This window comes from Neomonachus schauinslandi, chromosome 3 (genome assembly GCF_002201575.2).
Source record: "Neomonachus schauinslandi chromosome 3, ASM220157v2, whole genome shotgun sequence".
Lineage (NCBI taxonomy): Eukaryota > Metazoa > Chordata > Mammalia > Carnivora > Phocidae > Neomonachus > Neomonachus schauinslandi.
The window spans coordinates 55,285,983-55,304,774 of NC_058405.1; the positions used below are offsets into that span (position 1 = coordinate 55,285,983).

Sequence of the window (18,792 nt, forward strand, 5' to 3'; positions counted from 1 at the left end):
ATCAGGTTTGTCTTGGAGGTCTAAAGTTTGTCGTTGATCTAATTATATGGATTCTGCGTTTTGGAGTCTGAAAGGGGTGTGCTCTGCTTGTTTAATTGGAAGTGCTCAAGATAGCCTCTCACCTGAGACACTCTTTTTTTTTTTTTTTTTTCGGGTCTACAAACACCATGTTTTCAGTATTCCCAGCGCTACACTGTCCGATCCCAATGCCCAGGTGTGCTAATTCACTTACTCTTTTTATTATTCCCCCCCCCCCGTCCTCGAAAATGTTTCTCTCTCCTTGGCCAGGGATGGACGCATACTGACAGCTTTTGTCTCTTTGAACCCCATTTTTCTGTTTTGAAGCTGCCTTTCTTCACATATGCCGACCTGGTCTTTAAATGTATTGTGGACATTTTGTTTCATCCTGCCCGGTGTCTTAATCACTCAGACGCAACCGGCCACCAGTAACCACGCCCACTCAAGAATGTGCCTAACTAGGATGTTTGTCCCTACCGGCGCGCCGTACTGACGGTGGCAGCGCGCAGGCGCAGTTCCCGCCTCCCAGCGGCGTGTTTCTGTTTCCGGGAATTCCCTATATCTTGGGGGGTGGAGGCGGTTTCTTTATAGTCCGCCTCCGGCAGCGGTATACGCTGTTTTCCGGTCCTTTGCACCGCAGGCCCCCAGCTCCTGGGCCGCTCTTCCGGCTCGCTCGCCTCAACCGGCAACAGACCCATGGCGGAGCGTGGGGAACTCGATCTGACCGGCGCCAAACAGAACACCGGAGTGTGGCTGGTCAAGGTATGCTCGTGCGACGCCGGCTTGCGCTCCTCCTAGTTTAAGTAGTTTAAGTGACTTGAAACTGTCCCACTCCGTAAGCCTTTTAAAGTTCTCTACGGCTATCTCGTTAGAGCTACACATGTGCAAACTAGTTTGCAGGCGAGGCAGTTGGTTGAGGGACGCAGTCCTTGAAACAATTAAGAGTACGAACCTGCCTGGAACGGATTCCTTTCCCCACTGTGTGGTTTTTCTGGGGTCCTGTGATGGTGTTCTCCGACTTGAGTGGTGTATTTTACCCCAGGCTGAAGAATTTCTGTATCTCCTTTTGGTGAAAGTGATTTTAGTCGTGAGTCTATATAAAGAAGTTGAGTATCTGCTTCCTGTACAATATTCTCGGCCAGAAAGTAGAAAGGGTCCCTGTGTACCCTTAACGTGTTTTTAGGTTGATGGCCCTATTGGAGTTCTCAGGAGAGCTGAGAGAACTCTGAACTCACAGAAGGAGAGGCCATTGAACTGGAGTGTTCTTTTAGAGTGTTTTTTGTAAAGGCAGCAATCTTGATTAGCCCTGAGTGAGCACAGTATTTGTCCTTACTTTTTCATATCGAGGAGTGTTGTCTCTTAGGGGACTTTCATGAGACGTGTGTACAAAATGTAATTATGGCAGTCTTTGAACTAGGACCTTTGGTTTTTTAATTTTTTTTTAACTTTTATCACATGGCTGAATTCTCATCAGTTAAATCTGAGGGGCGCTTCCTGTCCTCTTCTCTTAAAAAAGCTCCCTTATGATCACTTGCTAGCATGTCAAACCTGTATTATATTTTTCAAAGCACTTGTCACAGTCTAAAGTGATTGTATGTTCATGTGTTCAGTGTTGGTTACCTCCTTCTCTCTAGTGTGGGTGCACTCTCACACATTCTATGAGAATGGGATCTTTGCCTGTCCCAACCAGAATTGTGTTTGACACATGGTAATTGCTCAGCAGATATGGAGTGAATGAATGAATGAATGATCTCTTATTTATTATTCTTCAACCTCAGCTTTACTCTCTGGCACTCATTTGACTTCTCACAGCTGTATCAGTATGACCTAAAAGGCTGGGGTGAATTCCTCCTACGGTATTTCTCCTACTGCATGCCAAATGGAGGAGAATCATTAAGGAGATCTCCCTTGCAGGTTGAAGGAGCTTGAAAAAATGGTGAAACTTGAGATGCTGCATTAATTCTTGGAGCACAGTAAATGCTTAGTGAATATTGTTTGCCTTACTGGATGGGTGGGCAGAGGCGTTAGCATAGTATATTATGGAGAGTGGAACAGAAATGCAAGACTGGAAATGCATATTAACATGGTGTGTCCTGGAAAACGAAGGAGATTATTATGCCAGGAGCAGAGGGTTTGTGTAAAAAAAAAAAAAAAAAAAAGTTTGGAACCATATACTCATATTATACTGTGAAATGGGGATGTCTTAACTTTAGTCTGCAGAAGTGAGGAACCCTTTGGAGGGTTTTGAGTAAGGCAAGGATGCAAATAATTCAAGGGAGGGAAAAAGCTTGAGAGGAGGATAACCAGAGTCAAAATTAGAAAGTGATCACACCATCATGGGTATGTGGTAATGAAGTCTAGGGAGTTAGGGAAACTTTTTCAGTAAAAGTTGTCGGGATTTGGTAACTGACTATATGAGAATGTGAAAAAATGTAATTTAAAAAGAAGTTAAAAAATGAAGTTTAAAATTTTAGTTCTCTCTCATGTCTGGGTATTTGAATACATTTTATCTCTTTGAAAAGAACTCAAGCCAATGATTTGTTCTTGTTTTGTAAAGGTAGTTGTTAGACTATTTACGGTTTACAGTATTACTGTTTCTTCTTACCAGGTTGGCATACAGTATATCTTCTTTTTCTAATCCTAAGTATCAAAAAAAAAAATAATAACACACTTGCAGATAGATCTTTCCAGGGTGTGAAAGGACTTTCTTGCCAGTTCTTGTTCTTTGACAAATTTATCTCTGAAAGGTGACGAGAATTGCTAGCAAATACTTTCTGCCCTAAAGTCCACTCCTGTTCTTTCTTTATTTGACAACTTTTGTTTCTGCTCCATTAAAGGACACCTGATAGACAATGGGGTTTGATTTGCATAGCTGTCAGATAACTTGAACTTGTTTCATTTGCACTGGATTTAGTATCGAGTGTGATTTTCATGCCCATACTTGAGCATACTTGGATTTTCAACTCTGAATTACAGGAATAAATTATAGGACAACATCAAATTGTAATAGTCAGTTTCATTTTCGGCTTTTTTTGCATGATATTAAAATATAACATATTAGAAAGTGTGTCTTCGTTCTTATCCAGTCAGAATTTGTGAACAGAATTACATACTGATTTCATGTCTTTTCTCTATATGTTCATATTTCTCATTGTAGGAGCACCGGGATCGCTCAGTCGGTTAAGCATCTGCTCAGGTCGTAATCCCAGGGTCCTGGGATTGAACCCCACATCCGGCTCCTTGCTCAGCGGGGAGCCTGCTTCTCCCTCTGCCTGCAACTCCCCTGCTTGTGCTTTCTCTCTGCCAAATAAATAAATCTTTAAAAAAAATTAAAGGAGACCCCCCCAAAAACCCCTCATATTTCTCATTATAGATAATACTTTGAGTTCTGTTCTTTGAGGATCATTTGCTGCAAAATGTGTAAATTTCTTCTTAGAGTATCGCAAAGTTTATGGGCCATCTTGTACATATTAATTCCATCACTAGAAAGGTATAAAACAGGAGAAATACAGTAAGGTGTAATATACATGTAAGATCTCTTGAGTGTTTTGAGCAGGAAAATAGTTGATTTTCTGGCTGGAACAGGGAAGACTTCATGGAGAAGGTGACATTTAAGAAGAACCTATGGAGTTCATTAGTTAGGAAAAAACTCAACAGGGCTGGGGAGAACTAGAGTATGTTCAGAAAAAAGCAAATATAGTAGAAGATTGTGTCCCAGAATATCCAGTACCTGTACTGGCTTATGAATGCCATTTCTGGGTTTTAAGTATCTTAAATCTACAAGAGATTGATGATCCAAATGAGTTTTGATAGGTAATAGATATGATTGGATTTAACTTTTATGGTAGATGTCATCTGCTAAAACATAAAGTCACAGTTTTTACCTTGTCAGGGAGCTAGTCCTTGTAGTTTGCATTACCCTGTTCTGTTGCTCAGTCTGTGCCACTGTTAGGTTGCCAATTGGTCACACTGTTACTACATACCTTATACCAAATCATTCAAAATTGTAGAATGTTTAAGAATATTTTAGCATAGTTCTGTTGTTTGGTTTCCAGTATTTAGACTTCTGGAAAAATCTTCTCTAGTTATGGTTGGCTGGAGGCTAAGGTACATATATGATGGGGAAGAGGAGATAAAGTTAGCAAGGTTATTAGGAGTGGTGGGATTTTTGTAAGTAATGAATATCATACTGAGGCCTGATTTATAACAAATGCTACCTCTTTTTTGGGAAAGAATAGTGGAGGTATTGAGAAGGGCTGTGGTAGGTCTAAGCAACAGCTTTCTAGCCAGTAAAAAGTTGTTTCTAACCCAATCAGCCTTCCTCTTCTAGGCATTTTGACTACTGTTTGTTGGAGGAGAGGATCAGGACAGGAGACAGGCAAAAAAGGAACTTAGCTTTCCTATGTACCAGGTATTTTATACAAAGCAAACCTTTGAAGAAGATACTAAATGTCTATATATTTTTTCAGATGATGAAACTGAGGCTTAGGGAGGTTATCTTACCCAAGTATGGAACAGTGTTTCAAATTTAGGTCTGTTTGGCTACACAGCTTATGCCAAGAATAGGAAATGTCTTTTTTCCAGCTTAGGTCTCTTTCATGAGTTATCTCCCTGAGGAATAGAGGTGATGTGGGGACTTCATTTCTATCTTTCTTTCTTTCTTCGAGAGAGAAAGCACAAATGAGAGGGAAAGGGAGAAGCAGATTCCCTGCTGAGCAGGGAGCCCAATGCGGGGCTCAACCGCAGGACCCTGAGATCATGACATGAGCTGAAGGCAGATACTTAACCGACTGAGCCACCCAGGCACCCCTGGGAACTTCATTTTTGTGACCTTGGATCTTGTCAGTTCCATGTGGTGATGATCTTCAAGAAAACATGGGAGTAAAAGCTGCGTGTCACAGATTGGGCTTCTTGGGAAGCTGATTCTGAGATGATTAAGTTTACCAGGGAATGCTCTTGGGATCATCACCTGTGGAAGGAAGAAGACTTAAACAGGACTGGTAAGAAGGTATGATGCAGTCTCAAGGAAAGCTGGAAGATGTTTCCACAGGGAATCTTACAGGTGTCCTGATTTGCGGTGAGGTATACCCTATGTTGACCAATCATTGCATGTTGTTTGTCCCAGGAAGAGTGTGATCTTGGCTAAAGGAAGGAAGAAAGAAAGAAAGAAATGAAGCTCCCCCCCCCCCCCATCACCTCTCTTCAGTGAAGGCAATGCCAAAGAGGGGCTAACAGCTAGGGCTCTCTGTGGCCACACTCCCAGCAGCTGGGAGAATAAGGCCTTCAGTCCTAAAGGGGGAAATGGGTGTCACATCACAGTGTCCATTACAGTGCCCTTAATTTGCTCTATTCTGGGAGAAACATGGTTTGGAGACGAGTAGTTGGGGAACTAGATACTTGCTGAAGCGAACTTGGCAAAGAAGCTCAGGGGAATAATGTCTGTACATATGACCTTAGCACCTTGGCTTCAAAGTCATGGTTGACCTTACTGCTCTGCCTGCCATGAGTGAACCGGTGCGTGGGTTGATTCATCCCACAAGTTTTCAGTGATTGCCAGTCATTGTGCCAGGCTCTGAGTATGTTATGGTGAGCAGAAACAGACATGGCCCATGCTCTGTGAACTAGGATTTATAGTCTACTGCAGGAGACAGACAGCCATCAAAGATTAGTCCTAATGAAAGCAGTTACAGACTTATCTGTCTGGACATGGAAGCCAGGAATACTGTTCTATGAGTGTGGATAATAAACTTGACCTAGTCTAGGGGGTCAAGGGAAGTTTCCTTGAGGAAGTAATGCTTAAGTGAGTCATTTTCTATTACTGTCTTCGGAAATCTGAGAAAACACCCCCTGTTGTACCTATTATCTTGTCTTCATCTGATTTTCTTTAATGACTGTGGAGATGGTGGAAACAACACATATCTCACAAGTGATATGTTGACACGACTGTTTTTGGGAAAATTTACTAAGAGAGTAGAATTCAGGTATTCTTATAAAAAAGTAATTATGTGAGGAGATGGTATGTTAATTAGCTTGACTGTAGTAACCATTTCAATATATCAGATCATCATGTTGTATACTTTAACAATTTTATTAAAAAAAGAAAATGTTTTAATTAAAAGTATCAGCCATTCAAAATAGTATTTTGGAGGCTTGGGACCATATATGCTATGAGTTTTTCTTCCTCATCTCCCTCCCTTTTTTCAGACTTAATGCTAATGGACTGGAACTTCTGGGAAGCTCATTTCCATAAGCTCTTGCTGTAGAGAGTTATACGTATATGATTGACATACTATCCTCAATGTATTCAGTTTTTCATTGAAAAAGTATAGTATTTTGGCAACCTTTTGAATTAAATAAGCTGGTAGGCTTCCCTGGGAACTTATGACTTTATTATAATGATGATAATGCAGTGTGAGTTCCAAACTTATTTTTATCAATTAAATTCTGCAGCATAATCTTTTTTGTAAGTTGTCAGTTGCTTGTATTAGGTACACTTTATTGTAGTGGATTTGATTCTTAAATTTGTTTTAGTGTATGATATAGACTTTACTTAGAACTTCTCATTGTTTGGTGGCTAAAATTGTAGTCTCCAGCAGTTTGATCAGAGACTCTTCTGACTTGGTTAATGTAGTGAAGAAGTGCGGTCTCCTCAAGAGTTCCAGTGCTCCAAAATATTCTTGTCTCTCCTTTATCTTAATAGCATCTCCAGGAACCAGCAATAAGTGGACGGAGGCAGACTGGAAAATAATGCTCTCCACTATTGGTATTTTCCTCCTTCCCCCTTATTTTAAGGTAGATCTCTGAAATAAAGTTTCTCTCTGAGAATGCAGTGGGGTTTATTAAAATTAAATTCTGTATCCCAGATATATCCCAATAATGTCATCATTGTTATTACATTAACATTAGCTAATGTTTCCTCAGTATCCAGTCATTAAAATAACTGTTCCTGCTATGTGCTAGGCTATTCTAGATGCTAGGAATATGGTAGTAAACAAAAGAGACAATATATCTGCCTCCTGCAGATTACATTCTGATGGGGAAGGAGAATAGACAGTAAATGAACACATATATAGCCCATGATAAGTGCTCTGAAGAAAAATGAATAAGGTAAAATGTATAGTAAGTATCTGGGGATACTGTTTTAAATAGGGTGGGAGAAGGGCCTCACTGATAAGGTGGTCTGTGATCAGAGACCTGAAGGATATTATGGGGTCATGCTCTCCACATATCTGGGGGGAAGAGTATTCCAGACAGAAGTAACAGCATTTCAAAGGCCCTCAGATATGAGGTGCTGGGAATGTTCACAGAACAGTGTGGTTAGAGTCAAGTGAGAGAGAGAAAGTAGTAGGAGATGAGGCCATGGGCTAGAGGGAGCTGAAACACGTCAGACATCATAGGATTTTTACTCTGAGTGACATGGGGAGGGAGTAGCCCTAGAGCAGCAACATGGCATGGTGATTATAGAGCTAGACTGCCTAGATTAGAATCCTGGCTTCACCACTAGTAATGTGAGACTAGTAATGAGTTAGGCAAATAACTTTTTGGTCTCATTTTTTTATCTGCAAAAATGGGATGGTAATAGGGGCGCCTGGGTGGCTGGTCAGTTGAGCGTCTGGCTCTTGGTTTCAGCTCAGCTCATGATCTCCCGGTTGTGGGATCCAGCTGTGCGTCAGGCTCTGTGCACAGTGCGGAGTCTGTTTCAGATTTTCTTTCCCTCTCACTCTCTTCTCTCAAATAAGTAAAATCTTTAAAAAACTGGGATAATAATAGAGTTCTTTTTTTTTTTTTTTTAGGATTTTATTTATTTATTTGTCAGAGAGAGAGACAGCAGAGCAGCCAGTAGAGGGAGAAGCAGACTCCCTGCTGAGCAGGGAGCCCTATGCAGGACTCGATCCCAGGACGATGGAATCACGACCTGAGCTGAAGGCAGACACTTAACCCACTGAGCCACCCAGACGTCCCAATAATAGAGTTCTTATGAGGATTAAGTGAAGTAACTTTTGTAAAGTGATTAGAAAAGTACCTGGCTTGTAGTAAGCACTATGTAGATGTCTATTAAATAGGCTTTGAGCAGAATAGGATTATTTGACTTATGTTTTAAGATGATGACTCTGGCTGCTATATTAAGAATCAGCTAGACGTGGACAAGAGTGGAAGTTAAGAAATCCGAAGTCTATCAAAATTATACAAAAGATGATGGTGGCTTGGACTAGGATGGTAACCCTGGAATTGGAGAGAAGGGGCTGGAGTCCTGATATAATTTGAAGATGTTGCTCACAGGATATATCAGTTGGTTGGATGTGGAATGTGAGATAAAAGTAGCTATTCAGGGTAACTGCACAAAGTTTCAGACTGAGTACCTGGAAGAATGGAGTTGACTTTTACTGAGATATGGAGACTTGCAGGAGGAGCAGGTTATGAGGGAGAAATTAGAGTTCTGGTATGGTTATTTTAAGTTTGAAATGTCCACTGAATTTTCAGATGGAGAGCTTGAATAGGCAATTGGATATATAAGTTGGAACTTGAGGGGAGAGCCTGGACTTGCTCTAAATTTGGGAGTTGTTATTATACAGATAGTATTTAAAGTCTTGAGCCTCGTTGAGATTACATAAGATTGATTGCAGGTAGAGAAGAGAAGAAACCTGAGGACTGAAACCAGAACACTACAGGTGAGAGGCCAGGAAGACGAGAATCTAGATGTGTGGTGACCAAAAAGGAGAGTCCAGAGAAGTATGAGGAAAATCAAGAGAGATTGTGGTGACTTAAAGCCAAGTGAAGAAAGTGTTTGAAGAAGGAGGAAACAGTTCTCAAATATTATTGATAGGTATGAAAGATGAGGACTGTACATTGACTTGGCAATGTGGAGATATTTGGTAACTAGGGTCATCACTTTCCATGGAGTGGTAGAGAGGAAGTCCTGTCTAGAGTAAAAAAAAAAAATTATGGCAGAGGAGGAACTAGTCAGCCAGCAGGGACTACTCTTTCAAAAAGCTATGCTGAAAAGAGGTGGAAAATGGGACAGTGTGTGGAAAGAATTATAGACTCTGCTCTTACTAGGTGTGTGATCTTGAGCAAATTTGCTAATTTCCCCATGCCTCAGTTTCCTCATTTGCAAAATGGAGGAAATAACAGGATTGTGTGAAGATTAAGTGGTTAATATATTTAAAACATTTAGAAGAGTGCTTGTCATTTAATGTATTAGTTATCTGTTGCTATATTACCACAGACTTAGAAGCTTAAAACAACATACATTTATTATTTCATGGTTTCTGTGGATCAGGAGCCCTGGCATGGCTTAATTGGGTCTCCTGCTTCAGAGCCTTTCACAGGTTACAATCAAGATGTCAGCCAGGGCTGAATTCTCATCTGAAGTCGTGACCAGGGAAGATTGTTTCCAAGCATGTGTGGTTGGCAGAATTCAGTTTCTCGGGGTTGTTGGACCCAGGGCCTAGGTTTCCTACCTGCCTGCTAACCGGAGCCTGTCCTTAGTTTCTTGCCACCTAGGCCTCCCCAACATGGCAGCTTACTTCATCAGAGTGTGCAGACTGAAAAAACAAGAGAAGCAAGATAGAAGTCACCATCTTATGTAACCTAATCACAGAAGTAACATCCCATATGGAGAATAAGGAACTCTCTTGCACTGTTGGTGGTAATGCAAACTGGGCAGCCACTTGGAAAACAGCATGGAGGTTCCTCAGAAAGTTAAAAATAGAACTACCCTATGAACCAGCAATCACACTACTGGGTATTTACCCAAACAACGCAAAAACACTAATTCAGAGGGGTAAATGCACCCCTATGTTTATAGTAGCGTTATTTATAATAACTAAGATATGGAAGCAGCCCAAGTGCCCACTGATTGATGAGTGGATAAAGAAGATGTGGTACACACATGCACATGCGTGGGCACGCACACAGTGGAATATTATTGAGCCATAAAAAAGAATGAAGTCTTGCCATTTGTAACGACATGGAGCTGGAGAGTGTTATGCTAAGTGAAATATGTCAGAGAAAGACGAATACCATACAATATGAGTCATATGTGGAATTTAAAAAACAAAACAAATGAGCAAAGATGGGGGAAGAGAGATAAACCAAGAGACAGACTCTTAACTATAGAAAACAAACTGATGGTTACCAGAGGGGAGGTGAATGGGGGGATGAGTGAAATAGGTGATGGGGATTAAGGAGTGCACTTGTTATGATGAGCACTGGGTAATGAAAATAAAAACTTAAAAAAAAGAGAAAGAAAATGGGGTGCCTGGCTGGCTCAGTCGGTAGAGCAGTTGACTCTTGATCTCAGGGTCGTGAGTTCAAGCCCCATGTTGGGTGTGGAACCCACTTAAAAAAAAGACCTGGACAAATTTTATAGCCAAAAAAGAGAAATAAATAAAAGAATCCTAGCCAAAAGGGAAGGGGAGTAACATCCCATCACCTTTGCCATGTTGTATTGATGAGAAGCAAGTCACAGATCCCCTTCTCACTCAAGGAGAGGTGATTACACAAGGGTATGAATATCAGGAGGTGAGGATCATTGGGGGCCATCTTCAGAGTGTTCCTGCCACATGTAGTAAGCACTCTAGTGTTAGCGGTCGTCATCATGGTCATCATTCTGATGGGGGGATGACTAAGTGGAGGAGAGGAGAGAGGAGAAAAACGGTAGAATTGAAGGAAAGATGTTCTTGATTAGACTACAGGGGAAGAAATTAAGTGCACAGTGGAGGGATTGACCATCGTTCATCTATTGTTTTCAGAGAGGAAGTCAGAGTAAAAGGCCTTAGCTGTGGCTACATGGTAGCTGTAGAGGTTCTCTTTTGATCCTCTTTCCCTAGTTTGTTGTTGTTTTTTTCTAAAGATTTTATTTATTTATTTGACAGAGAGAGAGACAGTGAGAGAGGGAACACAAGAAGGGGGAGTGGGAGAGGGAGAGGGAAAAGCAGGCTTCCCGCTGAGCAGAGAGCCCGATAAGGGGCTCGATCCCAGGACCCTGGGATCATGACCTGAGCCGAGACAGACGCTTAACAACTGAGCCACCCGGGCTCCCCTCTTTCCCTAGTTTGAAGAGAAGTCAGGTTATCACCACAGAAGGAGAAGGGAGGGAGAGGTGTTGTTGGCTTGAGAAGTGAAGAAAACTTGTGACTCAGCTGTAGCAGGAGAATAGATTGACCAGGGAGGTGGAGTTCAATTGCTGAGCATCTTGTGAAGGGCTTACTTGATGTTAGTAGCCATATATTTCAAGTGAGACTAGTTAGCATCACTGTGAATTTTTCTCCAGCTGCTCAGGTCCAGTGTGGAGAAGTAACAAAATGAAATCAAACTAATTAATTAGCAGTAGAGATGGGCTTTAATCGGGATTAAGGTTCTGCCAGGCCAGCATGATGAAGGAGGTACGGGCAAGGGAATGATTGTGAAGACAGGACATACACAGCTGAGTGCAGAGATGTTAGAGTCAGTGATTTGAAGGGATGGAAAAAACTGTTGAAAGTACTGAGGAGAGAGCCAGGAAGTTAGTGGTTAGTGTGATTGCTTGAAATACAAAATTATGGAAGGGATACCCTTACTGAAAGGGAGAAAGTCTTATGGGTCTATATATGTAGAGGACTCAGATGAACCAGTAACTTGGAATATGATGAAGAAAAGACACCATCTTTCTCCTGTGGGCTTTATTAGGGAATATGACTAGTGTTCAATAATTTTGGTGTAAAGAATGCATATATAATTGAAGAAATAACATTAGAATTTTTTAAAACCTTTTATTCCTGAATTTTTACTATATCTAAACAAAGCAATGCCACTTGATAATCAGGTGGTTCTTTTGCAAATGAAATCTTGGTAAATAGAATGTTTTTTTTCTTTCCAGCTTTGGAAGCTCTGACTCAGTTCTACACTCATGTTCATGTTACCATTCCAAGATTGCTGGGGGAAATAGTAGTGATACCTGACATTCATTGAGTACTTGCCTTATGTGAGGTATTATGCTTCATGCTTTATCTGTGGTATCTCATTCCTCACAATAGGCTAACCTTGAAGGTGTGTGCTGATTCCACAGTTCATACTGTCTCTTAGAAGAAATAGTAGTGATTCAGCATATATTCTCTTTTGGGAATTAAAACCCTTCTGATTATATGTATCTAGTTACCCACACTGACTGGGTTTGAATCCTGGCTCCATTGACAAATTATATAATCTTGGCTAAATTATATAATCCCCGGGTATCCCAGATTCATAAGTTGTAAAATGAGGGTAATTAACAGTACCTACCTCATAGAGATGTGAGGATTAAATGTGTAAATATATGGAAACTGCTTATAACAGTGTCAGGAAAGTAGTATTATATAAATGTTAGCTGTGATATTTAATCATTTATTTCAGCAGATCCTTTATCATTGGTCAGAGTTATTATCTTACAATAAAACTTGACTTTTGAAATCATCTTAAACTTGGTGGTATCTCTAAATAATATGTTAGAGTGTTATACTCCTCTGAGAAAACTTTTCTGGTAGCCTTTCTGATGTCTGAACTTTCATTGGACTTATTTGGGAACATAACACTTTGTTTTGTTAAGATATTTGACTGGTGTTAGAATTGTGTCATCAGCTTGATTGACTTTAAGCTCTTTGAAATAAATAAATTAATTAATTAATTTATTTATTTATTTATTAAAGATTCTATTTATTTATTTGACAGAGAGATACACAGCGAGAGAGGGAACACAAGCAGGGGGAGTGGGAGAGGGAGAAGCAGGCTTCCTGCTGAGCAGGGAGCCCGATGCGGGGCTCGATTCCAGGACCCTGGGATCATGACCTGAGCCAAAGGCAGACGCTCAACAACTGAGCCACCCAGGCGCCCCAAGCTCTTTGAAATTTAAAATATTTTCTTAGTATCCCTTATAGTGCAAAATGTATAATGGGAGCGTGATACTTAGTGATTAGTTACTATAGGCAGAGAGTAAAATAGAAGCAGTATATCATTTTATGTTTAGGAAGTTAGCATCTAAAATATAGTCTTACTAGTGTTTTATTTATTTTTTTAGGTTCCTAAATATTTGTCACAGCAATGGGCTAAAGCCCCTGGAAGAGGTGAAGTTGGGAAACTGCGGATTGCCAAGTAAGTTATTTCTGTAGTTTTGACATCTTAAAAAGCTGTTTTTTGAAAATTTTATAAGTGCTTTAAAATGTAATAGCAATTCTTTTTTAGATAGAGAATGTACCTGGAAAATGAGAAATAATGAGCAAATCAAGACTTGCCAAGAGATGGTTAGGTGCGCTCTAAGGAGTTATGTGTGCGCATGGGTATTTCTGCATACGCGGATAGATACCTCTGCAGACACACACTCAAAGCCCCCTCTCTAGTGATAGGTGTAAATATAAAGTCAGATTTACTGGCAAAACTTATTGGCCATGAAGCAACAGAATATGTAGTTCCCTCATCCCTCCATTGTCTCCACATCTTCTGAGGTGGTATGCTGGGTTGGTTATGCATCCCATTAATTGCTCCGGTAGAAAGATTTTGCCATTGTGCCACCATGTCTATCTGTAGGGGCATTGGAAAAGTGTAGGGAACACCTGGTAAGCAGTGTAATGGTGTAGTTTCCTGGTTGAAGAAATGGTCTTGTTAGAAAGGGAAGCCTCCAGAGCTCAGCTGGTATCAGCCAGAAGCCTTGCATTCCACTCTCCATTCATTCATTTTTTTTTTTTTTTTTTTTATTTGTTTGACGGAGAGACACACAGCGAGAGAGGGAACACAAGCAGGGCGAGTGGGGGAGGAGAAACAGGCTTCCCGCCAAGTAGGGAGCCCAGTGTGGTCATGGACCCTGGGACCATGACCTGAGCCGAAGGCAGACGCTTAACGACTGAGCCACCCAGGTGCCCTTGTCCATTCATTCTTAACCCAACTCTAATCAGATTTTCATGCGTGCTACTCCATTGAAAATAGCTCTAGTTTTGTCATCACTGTCTTTATCAGTTAGCTTTTGCTTCATAGTGAATCACCCCAAAATTTAGTGGCTTAGAACAAAAACCATTTTTTTGCTTATTTTTCTGTGGGGCAGTTCTATTTGGGGCTGACCTGGCTGGTCTTCCTGGCTAGAATGGCCTCACTCATGTATCTAGTAGTTGGCTTGCTATCAGCGGGGGCAGTGGCCATGTGTGTGGTTTTGTTTTTTTTTTTTTTTAAGATTTTTTATTGATTTATTTGACAGAGAGAGAGAGTACAAATGGGGAGTGGCAGGCAGAGGGAGAGAGAGAAGCAGGCTCCCCAATGAGCGGGGAGCCCAATGTGGGGCTCTATCCCAGGACCCTGAGATCATGAACTGAGCTGAAGTCAGACGCTTAACTGACTGAGCCACTAGGTCCCACCATGTGTATTTCATCTCCAGGGTGCTCCTTCACATGATGGTGAAAGTGTTTGCATCATGGTTGCTGAAGTCCTACTAAGGATGCAACTCACATAGCCAAGCCCAGATTCAAGTGGGGTGCAATAGACTCCACTGTTGGTGGGAGTCACTGCAAAGGATTTATAGTCCTTTTTTGCAGTCATTGATTCCTATTCTCAAACCCCTTTTTTTTTTTTTCATTTCACTTCTGGGACCCCACTCTATTGATTATCTTCCCTTGCAGACTACCTTCTCAGTTTGTTGCTGGCTCCTTCTCATCTTCTCAGTCTCTACATGTTATTTGACCCTAAGGTATTCTCTCTAGTTCTTTTTTGTTCTTTTTCTTACTTACCTTTGTTCTGACTTATCTTTTAACTCTTCATTTTGTTTTAACAAGGTATTGATTGGAAACAGGCATGTTTTTATATCCAAAGTTCTAAAGTTAGGTAGAGACAAGTAATATCTTACTTTCTCAAGAAATGACCATACGTTTAATAGCAGAACCAGGCTTGAATTCAGGCCTTTGAATGGTAAGAAAACTCCAGTAGGTTTCCATTCCAGCTCTGTCACTTATGATCAGTGAGACTTTGTACAGGTCACTTCATCTTTTGAGTTTAGATTCCTTATCCCTAAAGTTGCCTGTTTTGCAGTCCTTTTATTTTTTTTTTTTTAGTCCCATATACTCTTTTTTTTTTTATGTTATGTTAATCACCATACATTACATCATTGTTTTTGATGTGGTGTTCCATGATTCATTATTTGCATATAACACCCAGTGCTCCATGTAGAACGTGCCCGCTTTAATACCCATCACCAGGCTAACCCATCCTCTCACCCCCCTCCCCTCTAGAACCTTCAGTTTGTTTTTCAGAGTCCATCATCTCTCATAGCTCATCTCCCCCTCCGATTTCCCCCCCTTCATTCTTCCCCACCTTGCAGGCATTTTTTATAAATCCAGTGAGATAATACAGAAATGGTTGTCATTTATTTGTATATTTAACTTTATAAAATGAGCCTGTTTCTGGAAAGTTGTAGATAAATCACATTTTTTTGTGAGTTGTACTTTTAATGAAAGAAAAATGGAATGTACACTTTGCATACTTTTAATTGAAATCTGTGATCTTTTTTCTTTTTCAACACGGAATCCTTTGTAATGCAGATAATTACCTATTTTTTCTGTTTTGGACTTATAATTGGTTTTACTGAAAGTGGGAGCCACTATCAAGATAAATCTCAGCAATCTGTGTCACTGAAGAAAGGTAGACTATAGGAAAAATGCATTTAAGTGATGAACCATGTGGTTTTATGTAACAACTGGACTAGAGCTCCACATCTGGGTTCTAGTCCTAAGTGTCTCTTGAAAGTTGTTTGGCCTTAGCTCTCTAAGCCTTAGCTTTCTTGTTTGTAAAATGTGGATAAAAATGCCTCACAACCCATAGAGTATTTATGAGACAAAGGAAATAGCTTAGGATTTATTAAAATGCTTTGTAGGGGCACCTGGGTGGCTCAGTCGTTAAGCATTTGCCTTCGGCTCAGGTCATGATCCCAGGGTCCTGGGATCGAGCCCCGCCATCAGGCTCCCTGCTCGGCAGGAAGCCTGCTTCTCCCTCTCCCACAACCCTGCTTATGTTCCCTCTCTTGCTGTCTCTCTCTCTCTGTCAAATAAATAAATCTTTAAATAAAATGCTTTGTAAACTCAAATGTCCTTTTTCTGCCATGCATATTGCATTCCTCAAAACCTCTGTGTGAAGAAAATACCTGGTTGAGGACTGTAAAATCTTTTTTTTTTTTGGTGTGGAAAAAAAGGACTAGTATGGGAAATAGGGTAAACCCCGAGGTTCAGGGAAACCTCTGCGAGCCCTTTGATCCCTGAAGTAGAATAAAGACAGCATACTAAATAAGCAGTGGTGGGTGTGCCACAGTTTTTCTTTATCATCCTTTGCTGGGTAGAAAATTTCAAGCTTTTTTTTTTTTCCTTATTTAAAGCAGATGGTTTACACAGTTGCATCTAATATTGGGTGGCCATTCCCCCAGGTTTGTCTGAACAGTTCCAGTTTACATGTTTCCCCGTGCAGTTATTATTAGTATCCCTTCTTTCTAGAGTGTCCTGATCATGACAATAAGCTGTTTGCATTTAATGTTGTCAGGTGTGCATGTATTTTTTATGTTAGATAAAAGATCTAGCAGATTTTCTACCTAACATGATACATAATCGTCTTGTCTTACAAATCCAAATCCTTTTAATGATAACCAATTCATAATAATTAGCACCCTAAGATTGCTATGGAAATGCTTAAAAACAGCTTGTTCCATAGTAGGTCTCCTGGCTATTTGTTTGTGCTATTCATTTAGTTTTCATTCCCTTTTTTTTTTAAGCTTATTTATTTTACTAATCGCTACACACAACATGGGGCTGGAACTTACAACCCCGAGATCGAGTTGCATGCTCTTCTTACTGAGCCAGCCAGGCACCCCAGTTTTCATTCCTTTTACTGAATTACTAAATTCACTATTAAGCAAGTGTAGGATGATGAGGAATGGCTTCTCAGTGCATGTGATGAGGTTATCAGGATTTTAGTTGACTTCAAGCTAAATATGAGTCATCAGGGTTATGTGGCTATAAACAAAAGACTCCATTAATAGATGTTTGTTGTTTAGAATGAAGTGGGATGATAATCCCACTCTTTTTTTTTGCCAGTTAGTGTATGGTGAAAACATTATGTTCAGTTCTTAGTGCTGTACCTAAAGACATGGACAAATAAGTTCCTTTAGTAGAGTGAGACTAGGATAATGAGAAAACTAAAAAGCTCAGTGTCCTATGAGGAATATTTGAAGTTACTATGGCTGTTGAGAGAAGATTTAAGGAACACCAGGTGAAACCATCTTCAAATATTTTTAAGGCCAAGAAATACATAATTAACTATTGATTCTTAGAGGCAGATTAACCAGTTTATATATTATCTGTGTGGTAAAAAATGTATATTTGGGTAAAACATGAAAACAGCCAAGGTTTTTAAAAGCTAGTGTGGCATACTGGTTATGAGTATGGACTCAGGAGTTATTCAGCTCTGGACTTGTCCAGACCTTGTCACTTACTAGCTATGTAATTTTAGGTGTTACTTCCCCTCTCTGTTTCCTCATCTATTAAAAGGAGGTGGTATTAATACCTCGTGGGTTCAGTGCATATAAAATGTTCTGTAGTGTTCACCTACAGTCATGCCACATACTACACAGTATAGACCATTGGCCCAGCATTGTGTTTGATGTGGTTTGGGGATGGGCCTCCCTTCCCTGGCACATCTCCCAAAGATAAGCAGCAGCAGCTTGCTGTGCAGGTGGCCCAAAGCTAGGAAGATCTATGTGGTGTGGTGGTTCATTCTGGCAGAGACAGGGCTGTGGAGTAGAGGAATTGGGAGAGGCAGAGGAAGGGGAGAAAACATGCAGCTGGGAGTGCAGCTCTCCCCAAATTTGGTTCTGTTTACACCTGAAAAAAGGAGACGCTAGCCTTTTTTTTTTTTTTTTAAAAGATTTTATTTATTTGACAGAGAGATAGCAAGAGCAGGAGCACAAGCAGGGGAGTGGGAGAGGGAGAAGCAGGCTTCCCGCTGAGCAGGGAGCCCGATGTGGGACTCGATCCCAGGACCCTGGGATCATGACCTGAGCCGAAGGCAGACGCTTAACGACTGAGCCACCCAGGCGCCCGACTCTAGCCTTTTTTAACAGCTGGTTTTGGGCCATTTTTCTTAGGCAGCTTATGTGATGTTTCTAAACCATTGTACTTGGATTATTTTTATCCCTTTGGATATCTAATGTGTACTGCATTTTAGTTAGCTTATAGTTTTGCTTTAGGTTGTTTCAGTTTTTTGGGTTCCCCCCCCCCACACTCCCCTAGGTTGTGTAAGTTTTAAAACCAGCCTTCTGGGGCACCTGGGTGGCTCAGTCGGTTATCTCAGGGGTCCTGGGTTTGAGCCCCGCGTCGGGCTCCCTGCTCAGCAGGGAGTCTGCTGCTGCTTCTTCCTCTGTCCCTCCCCCCTGCTCATGCCCTCTCTCTCTTTCTCCTTTCTCTCAAATAAATAAATAAAATCTTAAAAAAAAAAACCCAAAACAAAAAAACAACCTTTCTGCATCACCATCCTGCCTCAGAAAACTTCAGTTTTTGACATGCTTTATATATGCTATATTTTACTGACAATCATGCAGTCTGTACTAGTAAGGCTTTTCTCAGAGACTTAATATCTAGCTTTATTTCTAAACACATGTAACATTCAAGATCATAATAAATATGCAAACAAAAAATGAGATATAATTTTTCTGTTATAAAATTGACTAAATTTAGAACAATCTTATACTGATGAGTTTAAGTCAGCGCAAACTTTGTGAAGACCAGCCTGGCAACGTAT

At 40.6% G+C, this 18,792-nt stretch overlaps 1 protein-coding gene across 1 annotated transcript in view; it reads left to right on the forward strand.

Annotated features, from left to right (window-relative positions):
* Positions 1 to 546: 546 nt before the first annotated feature.
* GTF2F2 (general transcription factor IIF subunit 2) overlaps positions 547 to 18,792 on the forward strand; it is a 149,583-nt gene continuing 131,337 nt past the window's right edge. Inside the window, exons 1-2 of the mRNA XM_021697863.2 lie at positions 547 to 780; positions 13,052 to 13,125. Of these exons, the coding sequence (XP_021553538.1) occupies positions 715 to 780; positions 13,052 to 13,125 (140 nt within the window). The 5' untranslated portion in view covers positions 547 to 714. The remainder of the gene's footprint in view (positions 781 to 13,051; positions 13,126 to 18,792) is intronic.